The following is a 21,762-nucleotide window of genomic DNA, read 5'->3' as shown; positions in this document are numbered from 1 at the left end:
AAATGATTATGTAATAAATTAATACGTGTTTTTACAAAGAAACCTCGAGTATAAGTGTTTACTTGAAACGCTGATTGAAGGTCCTCTGTGTAACTCCTTGTACTGCTCACATTCACTCTTGAGATAAGCCTGGCTGCTCAGCTCGCTACCAAAAATGGTGTGGTACAGACTTATACCAAAGGTTGGTTTGGCTAACACCTGTAGTCCTAATTGTGTGTAGTGGTCCCAGAGGCTACTGCCTGCAATTCTGCCTAACAGCCCCCACCCCCAATCCTACCAGGACAGGTGCTCCAGGAAGAACCGAGAGCCCTTTTTTTGAAGGATGCAGTGGAAGAGGTACCTCCTGAGCAGAGAGGATCTGGTTGGTATTCCAGGTATTTCCTGGTAACCAAGAAGTGAGGAGATCTCCGTCCCATTCTGGACCTTGGGGCCTTCAACAGCTTCTTGAGTAAAGACAAATTCAGGATGGTGATGAGATTCTCCACACTCTCGAACTGCAGGACTGGCTGGTGTCGATAGACCTAGAGGATGCTTATTTCCATGTGCCAATCCATCGAAAGCACAGGAAGTTCCTAAGGTTCCCCATAAGAGATTTGCACTATCAGTTCAAGGTGCTTCACTTTGGTCTAACCTCTGCCCCAAGGGTCTTCACCAAGCTCATGGAGGTAGTTGTGGTTCACCTCAGGAGATCCGGGGTCCATGTATTTCCATATCTGGACGACTGGCTAATCTGAGGGAAGTCTCCAGTGCATGTCTTGTCCTATTTATTGGACACTTGCTTCCTGCTGCCTAAATTTGAAGAAGTCTAACATGACACCAGTCCAGCGGCTCCAGTTCATCGGAGCAGTCCTAGACATCCGGGTGCGGAAGCCCTTCCCTCCCAAGGAGAGAGTAGTCCGCTTGATACAAATGGTCAACTTGTTCCCTAAGCATGCCACTACCAGCGGCTCCCTTCCTCTGCCTCCTAGGCCTCATGGCCTCTTGCATTTTTCTAGTGCCAGAGGCCAGGTTGTGCATGAGATCCCTACAATGGCTCCTGAGGGATCAGATATCGGTGGTCTCAGTACCATGGCTCTCAGATCACCTCAGGATGTCCGCATCAGTGGTCGACCTGTCCTGGTGGGTGGACTGCAACAGTCTCTTAGCGGGGGAACCCTTCTGGCCTCCTTGGCCTCAGACCGAGTTGTCACGGATGTCTCTCTGAAGGGTTGGGGCGGTCAGTGCAAGGATTTGCAGGTGAGCGGCCTCTGGTCACCGACAGAAGCCAGGTGGCACATCGATAGGCTAGAGTTGTGAGCGATCAGGCTTGCCCTGGAAGCATTCGCCCCATCTCTGCATGGGAAACATGTCCTCATTCTGACGAACAACACATTGGCAATGCACTCTCCAAGCAAGGTGGTGTGCACTCCCGCCTCTTCTGCACAGAGGTGATGATTATTTGGTTCTGGTTGTTGGAGAACAGGAACTTGGTCTCGGCAGTTCATCTGGCGGGCACAGAGAAAAACATGGCGGATGCTCTGAGCGGGTGGAGCACAGTCTCGCATGAGTGCCAGGAAGTCCTAGAGGTGGTCTTTGCTCTCTGGGGTACCCCAGAAACAGATTTTTAGGGAGAATTCTCATTCAATGGCTCATTTCCCTTACCTAGGGAGTCCCCCAGCAGCTTTGCTGGATCTCTGGAGTTTCTTTTTTTCCACCTGGTAAGAGTGTACCCCTTTTTCCCCACTCTTGTGTTTTGCCATGTGTATTTCATCTGTTTTTGTGATTGTGGACTCTGGAGTACACCTTCAGTAGCCCCCTTCTTTTGTGTTACACAGCACCTTCAGTGCAGTGTCACAGGGTTGTCTTTTAGACTTCCAACCAACTCCATTTCTGAGGCGGACTACTGTCCCCCAGAAAAGGGTAAAGTTGCCATTAACTTTACTTAGTCATCGAACCACAGATCCAGTACACCCCATCTTACATGGAGTACTGGGAAGGGTTAATCCTTAGCCCTTTTTATCTGTAACTCCTAGAGCATTGTTTCGCTCTTTTAACATTTAGACTTCGCTGGTGACAATGGTATCTACCGTAACTTTTCTACTGCGATTATACTGTATAAATGTTGGTATTGTTTTAGGCTATTATATTAGCCTTGAACTTAAACCCGCTTGACCAAATACTTTTTCTTTTGGCTCCAGTCGGGTTTACTCGCCATTTCTTTTTGTTAAAGTCCTTCTTGTCTTTTACTTTGCTCGGCAAACCAGGTTTGCCTTCTTTGTTCACTGTCTTTTGGCGGGCTTCTGCAAAGAAGCCTTCCTAGGCGCCTGGTTGTCTAGGTGGGCTGAATGTGAGGGAAGAGTGTTGTCACCCCCTGCACAGGGTATCCTAGGAAACCCAAGTCGCACTTTGCCGTGATTGCCTAAGGTGGTTGTCTGGGCCGGACAACCCCCCTACTGCGCGATTGACAGCCAGGCTGTGTGAATGGGGGATTTTCGCATAAAAAGCAGGTCTCTTGGGCTAGAAGTCAGTCGCCACTTGTTAGGGAGAATTCTCTGTATAGGCTAATTTCCCAAACCTAGTGAGTCCCCCAGCAGCTTTGCTGGATTTTTGGGGTTTATTTGTTTCTCCTGCTAAGAGTGAGACTCTTTTTCTCCCACTCTTGGGCATGATTTGAAAATGTCCTTTGACTTTGTAATGTGTTTTATGGGCTATGGGGTCTTTTAGTCCATATGGCCTCATTTGTTTTTGGGATGTGTTACACAGCACCCTCAGTGCAATAACACAGGGGTGTCATAGTGACCCCCCATAATAGACTCCATACCCTGGGACTGACTACTGTCTCCCAGGGCATGTAAAGTCACCATTGACTTTACTAGTCTTAAATTGTGAACAGAACCAGTAGAAACTTATCATATTGTGGAAGTACTGGTAGGGGTAATTAGATTGACCCTGGGTCTGTTTTTTGAGGGGGCACTGTGCAGTCCCCCCTCGTCGAGTTTCTGGCTGGTGGCAGTGGTTACCACGCAAAATATTCCACCGGAATATTTCCTATGGGATTTTCCCATTCATTTTAAACGCACTACTTTTTTGGTGCAATGTTAAAGATACCGCCGGGTTATTTATTTAATATTTATTCCCTGGTTGGGTCTTTTTTGCCAGGACTCGGTTTTAAAATGGCGTTTGTGTTCGCCTCTATAACTCCAACCCAAGTCGAGCCCTTTGTTCCACTTTTGGCGGGCTTCTGCACAGAAGCCTCCAAAAGTGGTGCCCCTCTCTCTGGGTCTACAGGATGTGTGGGGGTGGGGGTGGGGAGGCACTCTGGACTGAGTTGCCTCGGCAACTCAAGTCGCACTCTTGTGTGATTGGCCCAGTGGTGAACTGCCCGGCTCATCACTTAGCATGTTTGAGTGACAGCTAGGACTGATGAATGGGGGTTTTCTGCATAAAAGCAGGGCTTTGGGGACTGGAACTTCAGAAGTCGCCACAGGACCAAAGAATCCGAAGAGGGAGAAGCTGAGCCGACCTGCAACGACAACACCACTGGTGGAGGCCTGCTGAACCGACTCGCCACTTCCCAACAACAGAGAAGTTCTTCTTCCTGGAGTCTCTTCTTCCTTTGAGCTGGTGGGGTTAACCAGTTCGCCCTCTTTTCGCCTTCCTGGATCGTCTCGTGGTCGAATCGCCCGTGCCAAGCACCCCGGCGGCCGGATAGCCACGCTTCACCACTATCGTGAATAAAAGGGTAGTAACTTTTAACCGGGAAACTCTGCAGCTGGTTTCTTCCCTGGCAGTGCAACGACCTCAAGCTTTCCTCCACGTCGAGATCTTCTCTTCCCCTGGACGAAGCACGGACTTGCACCCGCTGCCAGGAACAACTGCCCCGCTGAAGCTTTCTCACCATTTCAGGTACTGTGTCCCGCCTGGTCTCCCTTGCAACAGACTGTTGAAGGTGTCCTGTAAATCCCTGATGCTCTATCCTGGGGTGACCTGGGACCTGTTAACTAACTTTTCTGAACTGATCCAACTCCTTTTTGAACTATCTGCAAAGACTTTTAAAGTGTACTTCAACTGTGTGATCTTGGGCACATTCCGCCTTGCTCTCTAAGAGTGGGCCTGGCCTATGAACTTTTTTCTCAACAGTAGACTCTGCCTTTCTTGACTTGATGTGGTTCTGTTTGAAGTGTTGGTATTGTGTGATTTTACTATTTCTGCCTTTTCTCTCCCTTTTTAAATAATTATTGGAGTGCCATCTTGGTTAAGCGCTCACCTCTGTGTTAAGTGGTGTTCTTTTCCTAAGACTTGTCAAATAATTAATCAGGGATGTGTATATATTTCTAGTGACTGTGTTTCAACTTGCTTGACATATTAGTGCCAGTGTATTTTTACAAGTGTGTTTTTAAATAATTATATACTTTTATACCAAAGCTCTGGTCAGTGTTTGCTTGTGCTACTGTATTTTTTATACCTAATGTGTATACTCTATATACTGCCTAACTCTTCTTGAGAGAAGTCTGACTGCTCAGCCACAGCTACCAGGTAAATCTGGGTGATGCAGACTGCTACCAATTGGGTTTACTGCCAACACCTGTAGTCTTGAACTTTTTGCAGTGGTCCCTAAGGGAACTGCACAGGTTTCTGCCTAACACCACTGGAACTACAAGGAACCAAAGAGAAGCAGAGAACAAGTTGACTGCTGCAACTATCCCGTCCCGGTGAAGCCCTTCTGCAGTCCTGAGCTATCTACCCTTCGACGACCAGAGAAGATGCAGTCCGGAGTCGTCTTCCCTTGAGCTTGGTGGGGATAACCAGCTTATCTTCTATAGCCAGAGGATCCTCTTCGTGGTCGAAATCGCTGCACGCTGCTGTAGTGGTCCGGATAACCACCTGAAGAGCCTCTCCTGTTTTTAAAGGAGCGCACCTTTTATTCACCGTCGCTGCTGCCGGCTTCAGCCCTGTGTGGTGCAGACCCCTCCAGATGTCCTCCTTCGGATCGAAGCTCCAGGAACTGAGGGTCTGCAGAAACTACCAGGAACAGCTGCCTTGGCACCAGCTTTTTCCTTGAACAAGGTTTTCTGTTCAGCTCGTGGAATTAGTGAATCCCTTTTCTTCCCCCTCCAAGCCTTACCCTCGTCTTCCCTCCTTCTTATAACCTTTGCTTTCTCTGACAATATCAAAGTGCTCCTGGCTACGTTGAATCGTGAACTATCTGACTGTGTGATCCTCGACAACAGGAACCCGGTTCCACTTGACACTGGCTCTGGCCTATTGACTTTTGAATTAAGAGTGTTCTCTGATTCTGTCTGCCTTGACAAAAGTGTTGCCTATGATTTTTGCCCCCAACTCTCTCTGGGTATCTCAGGTGCGAAGTCTGTTTTTGCCCCGGTAACATTTCTTGCCGTGGATACGCGTTTCTTTAGTAAGACCGAACTATCATTGCTGTCAAAAAGTGATCGCGTGTATTCCCTGTAACGTGTTTTGTTTCATAACACCAGTCCGCTAAAACACAGGGTACTTACCTTGAAGTTATACCGTACAAAGTGATTTGGTTAGTTGTAGTATATTTTATGTGTGGTTTTTGAATTAATAGAAGTGTCGTGTTTATAACAAATGGTTTACAAATAAATGTACTTATATTTTTTACCTGAAACCTTGAGTCAGTGTTTGCATGAGTCACAATAATTGTGGTCCCTTTGTGTAATCTCTGCTACTGCTCATATACTCTTGAGATAAGCCTGGCTGCTCCGCTACTGCCTACTGCTACCACTGTATTGCCACCTGTAGTCTTAATTGTGTGTAGTGGTCCCTAAGGGCACTGCACAGGATTCTGCCTAACACAGATCTGTTTGCAACAGAGTCCAACAGGAAAGGCAAACAGTTTTGCTCGCAGGGATTCCCAGCGGACGATACACTGGGGGGCGGGTGCGTTTTTTGTGGATTTGACTCTTCCTCTCCTTAACACATTCCCTACAATTCCATCATTCCATGGGTTCTCCGGAAGTTGAAGAGGTTTCGAGAGGCCATGATATTGATCGCCCCCTGACTGGGCGAGGAGAACATGGTTCTCCAATCTCTTAGATCTGTCCACCTCATTGGTTGCCTCAGCGTCCAGATCTCCTTAACCCGGTCCGATACTCCACCCAACCGTGGAATCCCTCAACCTACATGCGTGGCACTTGAGAGGATGAGATATGATGACTGGGACCTCTCTGAGGAAGTACTTAGGGTGTTGCTGGCTACACGCAGACCATCTACAAATTCTTTGTACGCGTGCAGATGGAGAAGATTTGAGGCATGGTGCAGGGAACGCGAGATTGACCCCATCTCTCGCCCCACCACTGCAGTGATGGAGTTCCTTCTGTCGCTGGCCTCCGCAGGCCATAAGGTCACCACAGTCAAAGTATATTTGGCACCTTTGTGTTTAAAAGATCCACAGATCAAGGCTAATTTTCTAAGATCCGGTAATGGCACAATTGCTGAAAGGCCTTGTAAATAAGTTTCTGCCAACTCACTTTGTTGTTTTAGATTGGGACCTTAATCTGATTCTGACATTTCTGATGGCGGCTCTTTGAGCCTATGCACTCTTGTCCCTTGTGGCTTCTCTCTTTGAAAACAGCCTTCTTGGTGGCTATTACATCTGTTATGCTGATAAGTGAACTGCAGACCTTATACTGTAAGCCACCCTTCCTGCATTTTTTCCAGGAGAATGTTTCACTCTGGGTACGGCCTGGCTTCCTCCCCAAGGCTGTCTCAACATTTCACCTGTCGCAATCCATCGGCCTACTGGTCTACCATCCTCTGCACCCTTCTAAGCAGGAGGAAAGGTTACATCACCTAGACCAGAAGAGGGCGTTAAGTTATATTGCGAGGACGGCTGATTTCAGGAGAGGTGACCAGCTCTTCATGGGCATTTTCCTTAGCCCTTAAGTGCCTGCCCACAACCAAGCAGACTTTATCCTGCTGGATAATTTTCTGCATAGCTGAATGCTACCAGTCCGCTGGGAGGGAATTTCCAGCAGGCATCAGGGGGCCATTCAACAAGGAGTCTCAGCATTGCAGAGGAGAGTCCCTGCCCGGGAGATTTGTCGCACTGCGACATGGTCATCGCTTCATACCTTTGCTAAGCACTATAGTCTGGATGTGGCTCGTACAGCTGCTGTGCGTTTCGGCAGACCACTGCTGTAAAATCTCTTTATATAACTTACTGCCCACCTCCTTCATTTACTACTTTGGGAGTCTATCAGATGAGCAATCTGCGGGAGAAAGGCAATGAAGGAGATATTAGTTACAGTAATGTTCTTTCTTTGGATTCTTCTCCCGCAGATTCCTCATGTCCCCTTCATGGCTCAGAAAGACGGTGGTTGGCACACATCTACCCTTTCACGTTGACTTGGTGATGGTCCGCTGTCTTCCTGCCACCATTTAAAAAAAAAAAAAAAAAAAATTATAAACTTTCTAAAGCTCCTTGTAGTGTTTGTTCAATTGTTCTTCCTTCGGAGGTCTATAGTTACTACTTTTTTAAGGGCTTATTAGCCTGTTTTGTTCTGTTTTCCTTTGAAGCGTGTGGTTCTTTGAGGGGATAAAAGGGAGGAACTGGGGTTGGGGCATAGTGGCGTGGTATTTAATCAATGCCTCACGTCCGGAGCTGGTGACCAGACGCCTAGCAAGATGGATCAACGGTCAACAGTCGACGGCTGGGTCGCGGTCCACTATGCCCCCTGTTGAAAGTTTTCCGAAGCAGCGGAGCTGGAGGGAATATCTATCGGGTGAGATTTCTGCGGGAGAAGCCTCCACAGAAAGAACATTACGGTAAGTAATTTCTCCTTTGTGGGGTCCCCCTAACTTGTTACCTTAATAAAGAATTTTATTTAAGTGCCTAAACTATCCTGAGGAACTTTGCCTTTAATGCTGCTCCATAAGGCTTTTGTTCCACTTCTACACTGACTTTGATGAACTCTTGAACAGTTAGGGAATGGAGTGGCAAAGCATTAGAAGCCTTGTTAAGTGTTACTATAAAGTAAATTACTGCTAAAGTGTTAAATAATTCTCCTTTTCCTTGCTTCAGGTTTTATCTGAAGTGACTTTAGTAGATGAATTCATGTTTTCTCTAAAACAAATGGGCTTGTGCAGCACTACAAGTTATATGGTAGAGCTAGTCATTTTCTGAAACAATTGTTAGCGCAAGCAACTATTATTGAAGCAGTCAACTTTAAAAAGTATTGTTCATTTCCTGTGTATTGATTAGTCTAAAAGAACTTGCCTTGTGTATGTAAAATAAATATGTTTTATTATATACTTTCCTTGTTTAAGTGTTTCTTTGGACTATTGTATTTACTGGGTTCAGTGTACTTACCTACAGCTCACATCCTCCTCATAAGATAAGCATGGCTGCTCTGCCATGCTACCAATCCTATGGGTAGTTCAGGCGTATACTAAAAGTTGAGGACCTGTATACCAAGGGATAGTTATATAGAGTCTTGCCTCCAATTCTACTTTAGCAAAACTCCCCTAACACGAGATAGTACTGGAGTCTATGCTGGTCAGCTGCCGGAGTCGTCCTCTGGTGGTCGGAGTGCTGCTCTTCTATGTAGCGGTCTTGTCTCCAGCATTGATATATCTGGTAGCTGCAGTAGCCCTCCTTTTATCCAAGGTTTGATTTGGGAGCAAGCCCACCAATGGTAAAGAACTGCACGATTAAAACTGGCTGCGACTATCCATTCATGGATAGCCACTGGCCACATCTGGCCCAGTGTTAGGTAAAATGTTCATCTTGTGTGTAATTCTCCCCACTTGGTGAGTCGCCTAGTACTTCTTGCTGGACTATTGGATTTTTGTCTGACTCTCCTGAGTGAGTAGGAACCTTTTTTCCTCACACTTTTCTGTGACCCTGAGAGCCATTTTTGGTTTCTTTTGATGCAGTCTGCTTTCCTCCATCTTTTGGCGGCACCTGTATTTTACTATTGCAGCACACAGCACCTTCTGTGCAGTGTTGCTGGGAGCTACTTGAGCTTCCCTCTTTGGTTTTATTTTATTTTTCTGTGCCAACTTAACGTTACCAGGATAGGAGTTTACTTTTGATCCTTCCTATGCTTTTCTTTTTCAAGATCCGCACACCCCACCATATGTGGAGTGCTGAGGGGACACATTTATCCCTTTTCTCTCTTCGCCTGTAACTTTCTAGTTAGTGACAAATCGGAGTGGTTGGTGGCAGTGGATGGTTTTCTACTGAATTTTGTGAAAGTTACATCGCAGGCTGTAGTAAGGGACACATGGGGCACCCTTTTTCCAAAATGGAACCTGTCCTCTTTTCGCTAAGTCGCGATGGCTTGCCCTTTCTTGAGCCACCTTCTGCCAACCTAGGTGGGGGATGAGGGGAGGGGAAGGTCCTACTCTCTTTCGTCTTTGGCGGGCTCCCATTGGGAACCCCGCCTGAAGGCGCCAGTATGTCTGGGAGGAACGGAAGCTGGGAGGGGACACACTCCTCATGTCTTTGTCCTCCAATGTGTCTGCTTGGATCCAGTTCTGAAAGGCTGCCTGGGACAACCACCACCCAAAGTTAGGACGTAGGATGCAGGCTGGGTTCCTGCATAAAAGGCGACAGTCTTGATACTGAAGCCAGTCTACCATTGGAAGATGCATTCCGAAGAAGGATGCCTGCAGCTTCCTCCACTGATCGCCAAAGCCGGCTGTGTGACCGCTGCAGTTCAAGCCCCTTTTTCTGTGCAACAGGGAAGTTGCAGACTAGACGACTTCCTCCCTTGGACTTGTGGGCCCAACCAGTTGCAAGACCAGCTACGGTTTGAGCCATCCCATGAGCTGTGACCTTCCGGGGCTGCTGCGGTGCATTGTCTCGCCGAGTGCGGTTCCGGCTGCAAGTTGGTGGGCATCTGTCTGAGCCTACAGAGACTCAAGCCCGATTGTAGAAGTCCCCTCAGCTGAATCGAAGACCGAGGAGAAGGAAGAAAGTCTGCTGGGTGGCAATAGTTGAGACCCCACAACCAAGTGCCACAAAGATGGTCTGCAGGACATCCCTGTGACTGAGTCTAACCGCCTGTTCCCACAGTTATTTCTTCAGCTACCAAGGCCAGAAACCAAACCAGAGCTGATGTCTCTCCTTGGGGACTCAACAGGGACATCGCTCTTCTTCACAGAAGAAGGTACTGTTTCACCCATGGGTACTTACCTGGGCAGTTGTTGCGTTGCTGTTCACGCCTCCTGAGCTTTCTGAGGCATGTTGGGGTGGACGACCAAACGCTGTTCTCCTGTGCCCAAGGACATCCGTCCTAGAGGCAGTAATGTTTTCAGGTGGACTAAATAGCCCCCTGAACCCTTTGAATCCAATTTCATTTTTTGCTACGAAAAGAATCATCTATGAATTTGACAACTTTGACAGCGTCTGCTTCTTTGTTCTGCTGCCCACAGCTCACTGCTCCCCTTTGCCCCATCTGACCTTCGAGACTCTAATTCCCCAGATAAGGTTGGACATCTAAAGTTTAGGCCTACCCAAAGTTATTTAGCTACCCAGTATTACAATTTAGTAAATGTTGATTGATGAATGATTTGCTAACCTGAAGCTACTCTTAATGCTTATGTTTCTCATGTAAGGGTGTACTATTGAATTTATTGCAACAGCAAATGTGTTGCTGTATATCTTTTGTGAAACTTGCCTTACTTACCTGAATTGAATATTAAGTTTAACTTTGCCTTAGTGTATATAATAAATAGCCATATTTCGAGGGGATTGGGTCCTCCGACGTATTCCAAATCTATGACAGGTAATCACCACAGCTGTGCTGCTTCGGAAACTTTTTCCTGCGTCGATGCGCCGTCGTCGAGGACCTCCTCCGTCATCCGATGTGATAAGTAGGACGCACGACGCCCGTAGCCTCCGTTCCGTTTTTTCCGCGAACGTGTTGCTTCGTGAATCTCGGTTACGCCTCGACTCTTTGGAGTTCTGTTCTTCTCGGTTCTTCGAACCTGTTAGTTTTGTGAGAAAATCCTTCGTAAGAAGATGTCTTCTACTTCGTCTTCGACCCCGCGTCCGGGCTTCAAGAAGTGCGGGGAGTGTGGGTCCAAGATGTCGGTGACTGACTCGCGCAACGCCTGCCTCTGGTGCCTCGGGGAGGCCCACGACACGGATGACTGTATCGACTGCCAGTCGCTCACGTCCAAAGCCTTACGGGAACGTAAGAAGTTGTCGGTAGGTCGGGTGTCCAAGCCCCAGAAGTTGAAGTCTGCGGGGCTTTCGACGGATGATTAGAGAGGTGACTCTCCGCATCATCGTCGGAAGTCTCGTGGGTCTCCTTCTAGGAGTCGGTCTCGCCACTCCTCGGCCTCTTCGCGGCATTCTCGGAAGCGCCGACGGCGGTCGTCTTCCAGGTCCTCTTCTGAGGACTCTGCCCGGCACGTCGCTTACCCCACCTGCCGTGCGACGCCAGAGGAATGGGCTTCCTTCGGGAAGAAAATGCTGGCGATTCTCGAGTCGCAGGGTACTAAACCGTCCGCGCCCCCGAGTGGGGTCGGTCGTGAGAGGTCGAGAGACACCGCTCGCAAGAGTGGTCGGCACGAGTCACGGGAGAGGTCCCGTTCGGACAAGGACTCGTTCTCGACGTACCCGTTCCAGGTCCCGGTCCTCGACGCGTTTGAGACCGTGTGCACCTGTGATGTCTTTGAGGAAGACATCGACGCCTCAGGTCGTCTAAGGACACGCTCGGAGCTCCGGCTTCGAGGACTGTGTCGACGCCGTTGATGCTGGCGGCGCTGCATCTGACGTCAACGCCGATTTACTCCACGCCAATCCTCTCGGCGCCAATGCCTGTTCTCTCGACGCAGGAGCCGATTCACTCGACGCGTTTCGAGGCCGGGGTGTCGGAGGTACCCCGTGGCATGGGGGAGCCCCCTAGAAAGGCTCTGGTTAAGAGCAAGCACTCTCGGGTGCCTTCTTTTCACCACCTGGAATATATTTCAGAGGTGGATGAGGATTCTGATGGCCTGGTTCCTAGTCAGGTTCCAGATGAGATGGTCACGGGCCATAGCCAATTTGACGATTTGAGGCAGTCACTGCATGATGCCAGTGGACTGGACACCTCTCCGGAGGTGGAGTTTTGTAGGCCTGAGCCTGGCTCTCATGCCGATTCCTCGTACCGGCGCCTTATGGCTAGGGTCTCTGAGTACTTGGGACGGTCTGCTCCCCCAGGGGAGTTTGTGCAGGATGATCTCACGGACATCCTTGATGTTGGTCCCCCAACTGACCCGGTACTGCCGTTTCATATGGCTCTATAGAGAAGGGTGGCGGCGGCTTGGACTGCTCTGGAGAGTCTCCCGGCGGTGGGCAGGTCCTTGTCGCGAAAATACCGTCCAGCCAGTAGCGACCCCTGCTACTTGACCAGGCACCCCACTCCGGAGAGTTTGGTGGTGCAGGCGGCCACGGCCCCGGCAAAGCAGGCGTCGTACCCTACCATCCCTCCTGATGGGGACGACAAACATTTTGATGGTTGGGCGAAGAAAGTGTTTTCTTCGGGTGGTATGGCGCTTCAGGCGGCCAACTCCATATGTGCCTTGTCTCGTTTCACACACACTCTGTGGAACTGTGTTGCGTTAGCGGCTGAACATATTCCCGAAGGGGACGAACGGGATGGTGTCCTTGCTATGGTCCAGGATGGTAAGGATGCCATGTGAGAGTCCGTTCAGTCGGGTTTGGACATGGCTGAATGCGTCAGCAGGTCCAAGGCGGCGAGCACAGCGATACGCAGGTTTGCGTGGTTGCGAAAGTCTGGGTTTGCTCCTGATGTGCAGTCCCGGCTCGTCAACATGCCCTTTGACGGTGAACACCTTTTTTGGCAGCAAGGCTGACGAGAGCCTTGAGAGGTTGCAGACCTCCAAAGCCACAGCGAAGTCGTTGGGCGCTGCAGTTCGCCAACCTCGCCTTTTCGTCCTAGGACAGCAATGGAGGGGTGGTTCCTTTCGCTATTACTCGTCCTTCAGTAAAGCGAGATGAGCTAGCAGTCAGAGGCCAACGCAGGGGTACCAGAGGTGGACGACAGGGTACCCGTGGTGCCAAGGCCGCTCGGGCAGTTGCCTCTTTGCCCTCAGGTAACGCCGCAGCCGCTAACACTCAGTCATGAGGCCATGTCCCATGGTTCGCCGGTTGGGGGAAGGCTGGCGCAGCATCTTGTAGAGTGGCGTGCCATTACTTCAGGTGTGTGGGTTCTGGAGATCATAACCCACGGCTACTGTCTTCCCTTTCGGCAGAGGCCTCACGACAATCCACCAGGGAACCTCTCTTTGAAGAGTCCGTATCCGTTCCTTGCGCAGGAAATTCAAGCCCTGCTGGAGAAAGGCGCCATAGAACTGGTGCCTGTAGCGGAGAGGAACAAGGGATGGTATTCCCCTTATTTTTTGATTTCGAAGAAAGACTGGGGATTGAGACCCATCATGGACTTGCGCGGTTTGAACAAACTCCTCAGGAAGGACAAGTTCAAGATGGTTGCTCTCAAGTCCTCCAGGCCCTTCAGCTTCAGGACTGGTTGGTGTCTCTCGACCTCAAGGATGCTTACTTCCATGTGCCGATCCATCCCAACCACAAGACGTACCTGAGGTTCGCGGTTGGCGACTCGCACTTTCAGTTTCGGGTCCTGCCGTTCGGATTGACCTCCGCCCGAGGGTTTTCACCAAGCTCATGGTGGTGGTGGCAGTGCATCTCAGGCAAGGGGGGGGATTCACATCTACCCCTACCTGGACGATTGGTTGATCAGGGGGGAGCTCTCCCGAGCAAGTCCTGGATAATCTGTCCGTCATCTGCCACTCCCTTCACAGGCTGGGCTTCTCCCTCAATTTAAAGAAGTCCCATTTGACGCCAACACAGCGGCTCCAGTACATCGGAGCAGTGCTCAACACTTCCCTGGGGCAGTCTTTTTCTCCCCAGGTGAGGGCTCTTCACATTCAGCAGATGGTGCACAAGTTTCAGCATGCCCAGACGCTCCCAGCGTTAGAATTCTTGAGGTTGCTCGGCCTCATGGCATCCTGCATTCTTCTGGTGCCAGAGGCTCGCCTGCGGATGAGATCTTTGAAGTGGGCACTCAAGATGCAATGGTCGCAGTCCTCCGGCAGGATGTCGGACCCGGTTCAGGTGCCGCCCTCGGTCGCCCAGGACCACCTGTGGTGGGCCATCGAAGACAACTTGATGAAAGGGGCTCCGTTTTGACTTCCCTGGCCGGAGGCGACGATCGTGACGGATGCATCCCTCACGGGATGGGGAGCTCATGCCAACGAGCTGACGGTCAGCGGTCGTTGGTTTCCGTCGGAGTCCAGACTCCATATCAATCTGTTGGAGCTGAGGGCCGTCAGGCTAGCCCTGAAGGCTTTTCTGCCGACTGTGCGAGGAAAGAATGTCCTGATCCTGACGGACAACACAGTGGCCATGCACTACCTCAAGAAAAAGGGGGGGGGGGCAGGGTCACTTCCTCTGTGCAGGGAGGCGATGCAGCTCGAGTTCTGGGCCATCCAGCAGGAAGTTTCGATCTCGGCAGTTCATCTGGCCGGAGACGAAAACGTGACGGCGGACGCTCTGAGCAGGCAGAGCACGATCTCTCATGAGTGGGAGTTGGCTCAGGAGATTCTCCTGGAGATCTTCGCCCTTTGGGGGACCCCTCAAGTGGATCTCTTCGCCTCCAGTGTCAACCGGAATTGCAAGAGGTTCTGCTTGCGGGAATTTCCTCCAAAAGGAGCCTTAGGAGACGCGTTCGTGGTGGAGTAGTCATTCCCACTGCTGTATGCGTTTCCTCCAGTCCCCGTCATCCCGCAAGTGCTGCGGAGGTTACGGAAGTTCGGTTCCTGGATGATCCTCATTGCTCCGGCGTGGGCTCGGAGGACGTGGTACCCGGACCTTCTTGACTTGTCCATCTGTCCTCCACGTCGTCTTCCCTACCGAGAGGATCTGCTCTCACGGGAGGGAGGGGTCAGGTTCTCCATCCAGAGGTCAGATCCCTCTACCTTCACGCTTGGCTTCTGAAAGGTTGAGGTATAAGGATTGGGACCGCCCTGAAGACGTGATGGAGGTGTTGCTCTCGGCCTGACGGCCAGCAACTAAGTCTCTGCACCAGTCGCAGAACTTAAGCCAACGGCAACGGTACAGAGTTCAGAATGTGGATCCTTTTGCATGTGACATCCCCATGGTTCTGTCCTTTTTACTTTCTTTGGCCCACAGGGGCTTGCAAGTGGGTACAATTAAAGGTTACCTGGCGGCGCTGTCCATCTTTAAGCGCTCGTCTGAAGAGTGTTCCTACTTTAAAATCCCTTTCATTTCACAGTTTTGAAAGGGCTCACTAATGTGTTCCCTCCGTCACCTTTCCTGGTGCCCGATTGGGATTTAAACCTTGTTCTTAAATTTCTTATGGGTGCTCCGTTTGAGCCTTTACATTCTTGCCCTTTGTGGCTGTTAACTCTGAAAACTGTTTTTAGTTGCGGTTACTTCCGCTCGCAGAGTGAGTGAGTTACAGGCACTTTCAGTTAAGCCACCCTTCACTGTATTTCACAAGGACAGGGTTGTCCTTGGAGTTCGTCCTTCTATTCCGAAGGTGGTTTTGGAATTTCATTTGAGGCAGAAGGTTGTTCTTCCGGCGTTCTATCCTCCTCCACATCCAGGTAAGGAAGAGGAGAGGCTCCATAGGCTTGATCCTAGGAGAGCTTTAAGCTTTTATGTTTCACGCATGTCCCGGGTCAGAGTGGACGATCAACTCTTTATTGGTTACGCTGGAAAGCGTTTGGGACAAGCTGTGACGAAACAGACTTTGTCTCGCTGGATTATTTTGGCCATCTCAGAGTGTTACCGCTTGGCGGGTAAAGACCCACCGGCTGGCTTGCGGGCCCATTCTACCAGGGGTATGGCTGCATCTACTGCCCTGCAGAGGGGTGTTCCTATTCGCAACATCTGTGATGCAGCCACCTGGGCTTCAGTACATACATTTGTATGGCCTTTGGCAAGGCGGTCCTTTGCTCTGCGATTTGATTGGCAATTCTAAATTTGGAATCTAAATTCTTTCCCTCCTCCTTGCTCTGGTACTGCTTTGGGAGTCTGCCATAGATATGGAATACGTCGGGAGGACCCAATCCCCTCGAAGAACAAGTTACTTTCTTACCTGGTAACGTTCTTTCAATGGGATGGTCCGACGACTTATTCCATATCGCTCCCTCCCTACCTTCCCCGCTGCAGAATTTCTTTTGCGATTGCAGCTTACGTTCCGCAAGGCTTTGTGTCTGACTGGCAGACTAATGTCACACGTTCTGGGGGAAAAAACTACAACCTACTTATCACATCGGATGACGACGGACGTCAGAGGAGGTCCTCGACGACGGCGCATCGACGTCATCGACGCGGGACGCAGACGCCGAAAAAAGTTTCCGAAGCAGCACAGCTGTGGTGATTACCTGTCATAGATATGGAATACGTCGTCAGACCATCCCATCGAAAGAACTTTACCAGTAAGAAAGTAACTTGTTCTTTTATATAGCTACTTTGTGTGTTTCCTTTGACTATAAATGTACTCAAAGGTCTTTGTACTCAACTACAGCTCTTCACACTCCTAGACTAAGCCTGGCTGCTCGGCCATAGATAGCAACATTTTTGGGTAGTTCAGGCCAAACGGAAGAGTTGGCGCCCTGTACATCTAAGGGTGAGTCTTTTGACGTCTTACCACAGGTGCACTTCAGTAAAACTCCATAATACCCTGCAACAGACATTCAGGCACCTGGGATGTGGATTGGGACTAAACATGTCAAGCCCCTTCCTCCAGCAACAAACAGTAACTGCCCCCTAGCCTGTGAAAGCCACAGCTTTCCCCGGAAAGGGGTTGCAAAAGAAGGCCTTTGCTAACATATGAAGGCCATAGAACAAGCTACAAAACCTGTGGCATGGACATCTCAGGGTGCTAGCACCTTTGGTATATCATTGCTGCTACCAGCTTGTCTTATCCACATTGTCAAAGTACCCCCAGAACATTCTATAAAACGTTATAAGGATGCAAAGTATTATAACTGCACTTCACTGTAAGGTAATGTATGCCATTGTAAAAATACAAGAATTAGTACTGGGAGACTAGGTCTCTGTCAAGAGTCATGGGACAAGTCAGTTTCCCCGAAGAGTGAGCAAAACAGGCAAGGGAAGTAAAGCAAGATTTCTGGACAAGGTTCAAAACTAGCAATAAAGAAAGGGTGTCCCAGAAGGTCTAAGCGGGGCGAGCAGCAAAAAGAAAATCTTTCCTAACGCATACTAATAGGGGAGGGATGGGGCTAAGGGATTTTACTTGGGATGTCATGCCGGACGACACAGAATATATTCAAAGCATGTGAACCTCTGAATGATACCAATGCTGGAGCACTGGAGTTGCAGGTAACAATTGCCTTTTCCCTGCTAGATTAAGTGCTTTATATAGACCACTATTAACCTTTTCCCATTTGGACGTGCAATATTGTATGTAGGTTGCAGTAGAATGTAAACCTTTACTAGGAAAGTCTGTAACGGATCCTGTGGTCATCTTTTGGGATAGAATGGTGGATTTTGGGTTGACCCATATGTTTACTATGTAGCTCAAATCTACATAATGGTCCTACAGCTGTTGCTTGTCCCATTAAGTTATTTATTTTTTCCCGGTTACTAGGTCGCAAATCGGGGAAAGGATTTTATGTATACCAGCAGGGTGTCAAGGGCAAGACTTTGAACTCTGGTGCAGACGAGATCCTGGAGCGGTTTAAACTGAAGCCCACCTCTGATGTGTAAGTCATTGAGCTATGAAAGCTAATTTAGTGAAATAGTGACTATGCACTCTGAAAATAAGTTTGAGATTGAGTTGTATGAGTGAGAAAACTGAAGAAGAAAGAATGTATTCAAGTTTTTTTTTTTTTTAATGTTCCTTTGCCTATGCTCCCGAATGTAACCATCAATCTGACAAACTGCCTGCCGCTTCCTTCAAAGGCAGTATAGACTCTGCATCTGGTACATGAAGAGTCTTGATTCAAGCCTGCATCTCTGTGGCATCCATTAACTCTGCCACTCTTTTCAGTCTGCAATGAACTTGCCAACCCTAGCGCAGCCTCCCCCACAATTGCACCCACGCAGGCCTTTTGCTTTGCCCTGGCTACACTCCACCTCAAAAACACAGGATATCATATCCTCTCTCTCTTCCTCACCACCTCAATCACCAACATCTCTTGTACTGCCCATTACCACCCCTTAATGCTCCCCTTCTCTTCCCTCTCCCCTGTCACACCTGAAGAGGTCACTAGACCAGTCCGGTCTATGAAAGCCTCCTCCAAACAGGTGGACCTCTGCCCCTCCAAAACCATCGTGGACAACATTGACTCTCTTGCCCCAACTTTGGCCGACCTTTCTAGCCTCTCCTTCGCCACTGGAGTTTTTCGCCACTGCTCTTAAGCGCTCCTTTCTGCACCCTCTCTTCAACAAACTTTCTGCTGACCTTTCCATTCCGACAAACTATAGCCTGATCTCTAGCACTAATTTGCTGGCCAAACTCCTGGAGAAGTTGGATATTTCTCAGCTTACCTTCCGCACTGAATCTGTTGATTGCTTCCATGACCACCAGAGGCACGGAAACTGTTCTTCTGAACACCCGTGAAGGTCTGCTCTCAAATCTTGATTCTAATTCGCCCTCTGTCCTCATTCTACTCGACCTCTCCTCTACCTTCGACACAGTTAACCACAACACCCTGATCACACATCTTCGTGATACCCTAGGCATCACTGATCAGGCCCTGGTGTGGCTAACCTCCTTTCTCTCTGACCGCCCATCCCAGGTGAAATTGGGGTACTTCCTCTTCTCCAGCATGGGGTCTGGCATGGATTCACATGCTCATGAATATTCCCCGTCGTCAGGCTGGGAATCCTCGGTAAAGAAAAAACCAGTATCAGTTTCGTTTCTGATCTCTTTCGTAGTAGTAACCAATCACTGATCTCTGCGTCATACTGACCACAGCCAATGACTGCCCTCTACCTAAGCCCCGCCTCTGGCAGCCATCTTCAGATTTTTACCGCACGTTCAAGTGTTGGGATCCTCGTGCTATTGCTCTCGAGCATTAGTGCTATTTTTTCACGTTTTTTCTCAAAAACTTCAATTTTTCGGTCAAAAAGAGCCTCAAGCTCCACCGTTTCTTCATCCGATCAACGGGGACCCGTGTCGGATTCGTCTACGCCCCTCAAGGGTGAAGATTTCGTTGAGCCACGCTTTTGGAGGACTCCAGAAGTTTCTCAGACCCATCTCGGACATGGCCCAGGAGAAGGGACGCTCGACGCCCGGAAAGCTGTTCAGGGTCTGGCCTGGATGCCAGCTTCAGAATGTCTTTAAGGAGGACGAACACTCCTTTTGTCTTTACTGCCTACATGAGGACAAGACGCACGTGGAGAAGGACTGTGCGTTTTGCGGCAATATGTCGGAGCGGACCATGAAGGACCGCCATCAACATCTCGCCAACTGGCTGGAAGGGAAGAGCCCGTCAGGCGAGGAGAAGAAGAAGAAGAAATACCAGCGGTCTTCTAAGACCTTTGAGGACGCCCTGGCGACGGGGGTCCAACACAAGGCCAAGCACTGCGAGTCCGCTGGCACCGGGAGCGCCGAACGGTCGGGCTCTACGGGCGCCAGGCAGGGCGCATCCTCCCCGGCACCATCTACCACGAGCCAACGCTCTGGTTCGGGTAAGAGGAAGGCCGAGCACCCGGCGAAGCTCCTGGAGAGGCCCCGGTCGAGCTCGAAGGCCCCATCGGAGGGAGAGCGAGGCAGTGTCCCTCCCCCCAAGGAGAAGGCGGTGAGCGCACCTAAGGTGGTGAAAGCCTTAATCCATCCGGCCAAGGCCTCTATCGAGACAGTCGCGGCGGCCCTGGCTCAGCCTGTGGAGGCTACACCAGTGGTTGCGACCTCGGGGCTCAGTCTCCCTGCCACCGCGGAGGGACTCCTCTTTTATGCCCATCGACAGGACCCCCGTGAAACCTCTGACGGAGAAGAAAAAGGGGGGGCAGGAGGTCGTCGTGGATTCGGCCTCAACCTCTGAGGAAGAGCTGATCGAGGTCTTAAGCCACGGCGTTGGCGTGGAAGAAGACCAGCCCGTCGGGAGGGATCCCGACGTAGGAGACGACGATAACGTCGAGGGTGCCGACGGGGCCCCTGACCGCCCGTCGGACTCCCCTCAACCAGCGCCGCAAGACAACTCGGCAGCCATTTTGTTGGCTATACAGTCCTTATGCTCGGAGATAAGGACGAGACTGCCGTTACCACCAGCGGAGGAACCGCTCCCGACGGGGCACCCGGAGCCAGCCCCTTCTGGGAGCCCTCCCCCTAAGAGAAGAAGGATTCGTCCTCCACCTCCTTTTCAGCCATTGCGCCCTGTTCAGCCCTCCTCCCCGTCCACGACTCGTGGGGATGATACGGGGACTGACACGGCCGCGACGGGTACGGACGACGAGGTTTACGACGAGGATCTGCCGTCGTCACCTCCCACCCGGGCTTCCCCGCCCGACGAGATTGGATCGTTTCACTTCATGATCGCCAGGGCATCCGAGCTCTTCGAGCTCTGCCCGGAAGAGAAGAAGGAAGGTTTCCTTTATCAACAGCGCGAGGCCAAGAGGAAGACGGTCCTCTCCGTGCCTCTACTGGACGATATTTGGGATGAGGGCCTCGCCCTCCTCAAGAACCCATCCACGACGCCGGCTAGAAGGGATCGGTACGAGAAGTACCGGGTCCCGGACGCGGCCCCCTTGTGCCTCCGGGCACAGCCGACCCCGGACTCCGTCGTCTCCTCGGCGGCAAGGAAGAGAAAGCGGGGGGGGGGGTGGTGCGGCCTCGACGTCGACTTCCCCGCCGGACGTCGAGGGAAAGAAATTGGATATGATGGGACACAGGGTCATCTCGTCTGCAGCGACGACGATTAAGGCGGCCAACGCCTTGGCTATCGTAGCCCGCTACGACAGGGAGCTGTGGTACAAACTGGCCCCCCTGCTGGACTTCCTACCGGACGACAAGAGGGCGGATGCCCTAGAGATCTTGCCCTAGAGATCTTGCAGGAAGGAGAGGTGGCGTCGGACCACGCCATTACGATTGCGACGGACATCGCTGACACTGGATTCCGCCAGTTGGGCAGCGGCGTGTGCCTTAGGCGGCGTGGATGGCTCAAGGCTACTGACTTCCGTCAAGACGTGCAGACCAGAGTCTTGGACATGCCGTTCGATGGAAACAACCTGTTTGGGAAAACAGTGGACGATTCCCTTCAAGCCATCAAAGCAGACACGGAGACGGCCCGGGCTCTTGGGGTTCTCCAGCAACGGCGGCCGCCCCTTCGGAGCGGCGGAGGCTAACAGGGTGCCTCCAAAGGTTCCGGCGGCGGATTTTCCACCTACCGTCAAGCGGCCCGTTCATCGTCGCAGGAAGCTTACAGGGGACGAGGCAAGTCGGGCGGACCCCGCCGTCGTCGCCAAGGAGGTCAAGGCGGCAAAGCCTCGTCGAAGCAGGACTGAACCGGCCGTGGGGTCGGGCCCCCACCGAAGCACCCCGGTGGGAGGCCGGCTGGCGAGCTTCATCAGCGTGTGGGAGTCCATATCCACCGACCGTTGGGTGCTGGACGCCCTAGCCCAGGGTCACGCACTCGAGTTTCAAAAAAGGTGCCCGCGCGTCCCCCCTGTGGCCAGGAAAGAACATCATGTCCCTCAACTTCTCTTGGAGGTAAAGGCGATGCTCAGGAAGGGCGTCATCGAACTCGTCCCAAAGAGGCTTCGGGGCTCCGGAGTTT

General features: G+C 50.8%; 1 protein-coding gene across 2 annotated transcripts in view; it reads left to right on the top strand.

Annotated features, from left to right (window-relative positions):
* HADHA (hydroxyacyl-CoA dehydrogenase trifunctional multienzyme complex subunit alpha) overlaps positions 1–21,762 on the top strand; it is a 541,230-nt gene that overhangs the window by 410,821 nt on the left and 108,647 nt on the right. For both annotated transcript variants that reach the window (XM_069605578.1, XM_069605577.1), the window contains exon 18: positions 17,631–17,745. In XM_069605578.1, the coding sequence (XP_069461679.1) occupies positions 17,631–17,745 (115 nt within the window). The remainder of the gene's footprint in view (positions 1–17,630; positions 17,746–21,762) is intronic.

This window comes from Ambystoma mexicanum, chromosome 4p, assembly GCF_040938575.1.
Source record: "Ambystoma mexicanum isolate Mex_15411 chromosome 4p, UKY_AmexF1_1, whole genome shotgun sequence".
In the NCBI taxonomy this organism is placed as follows: domain Eukaryota; kingdom Metazoa; phylum Chordata; class Amphibia; order Caudata; family Ambystomatidae; genus Ambystoma; species Ambystoma mexicanum.
The sequence above is the reverse complement of the archived record's forward strand: the minus strand, read 5'-3'. Positions and strand labels throughout refer to the sequence as shown.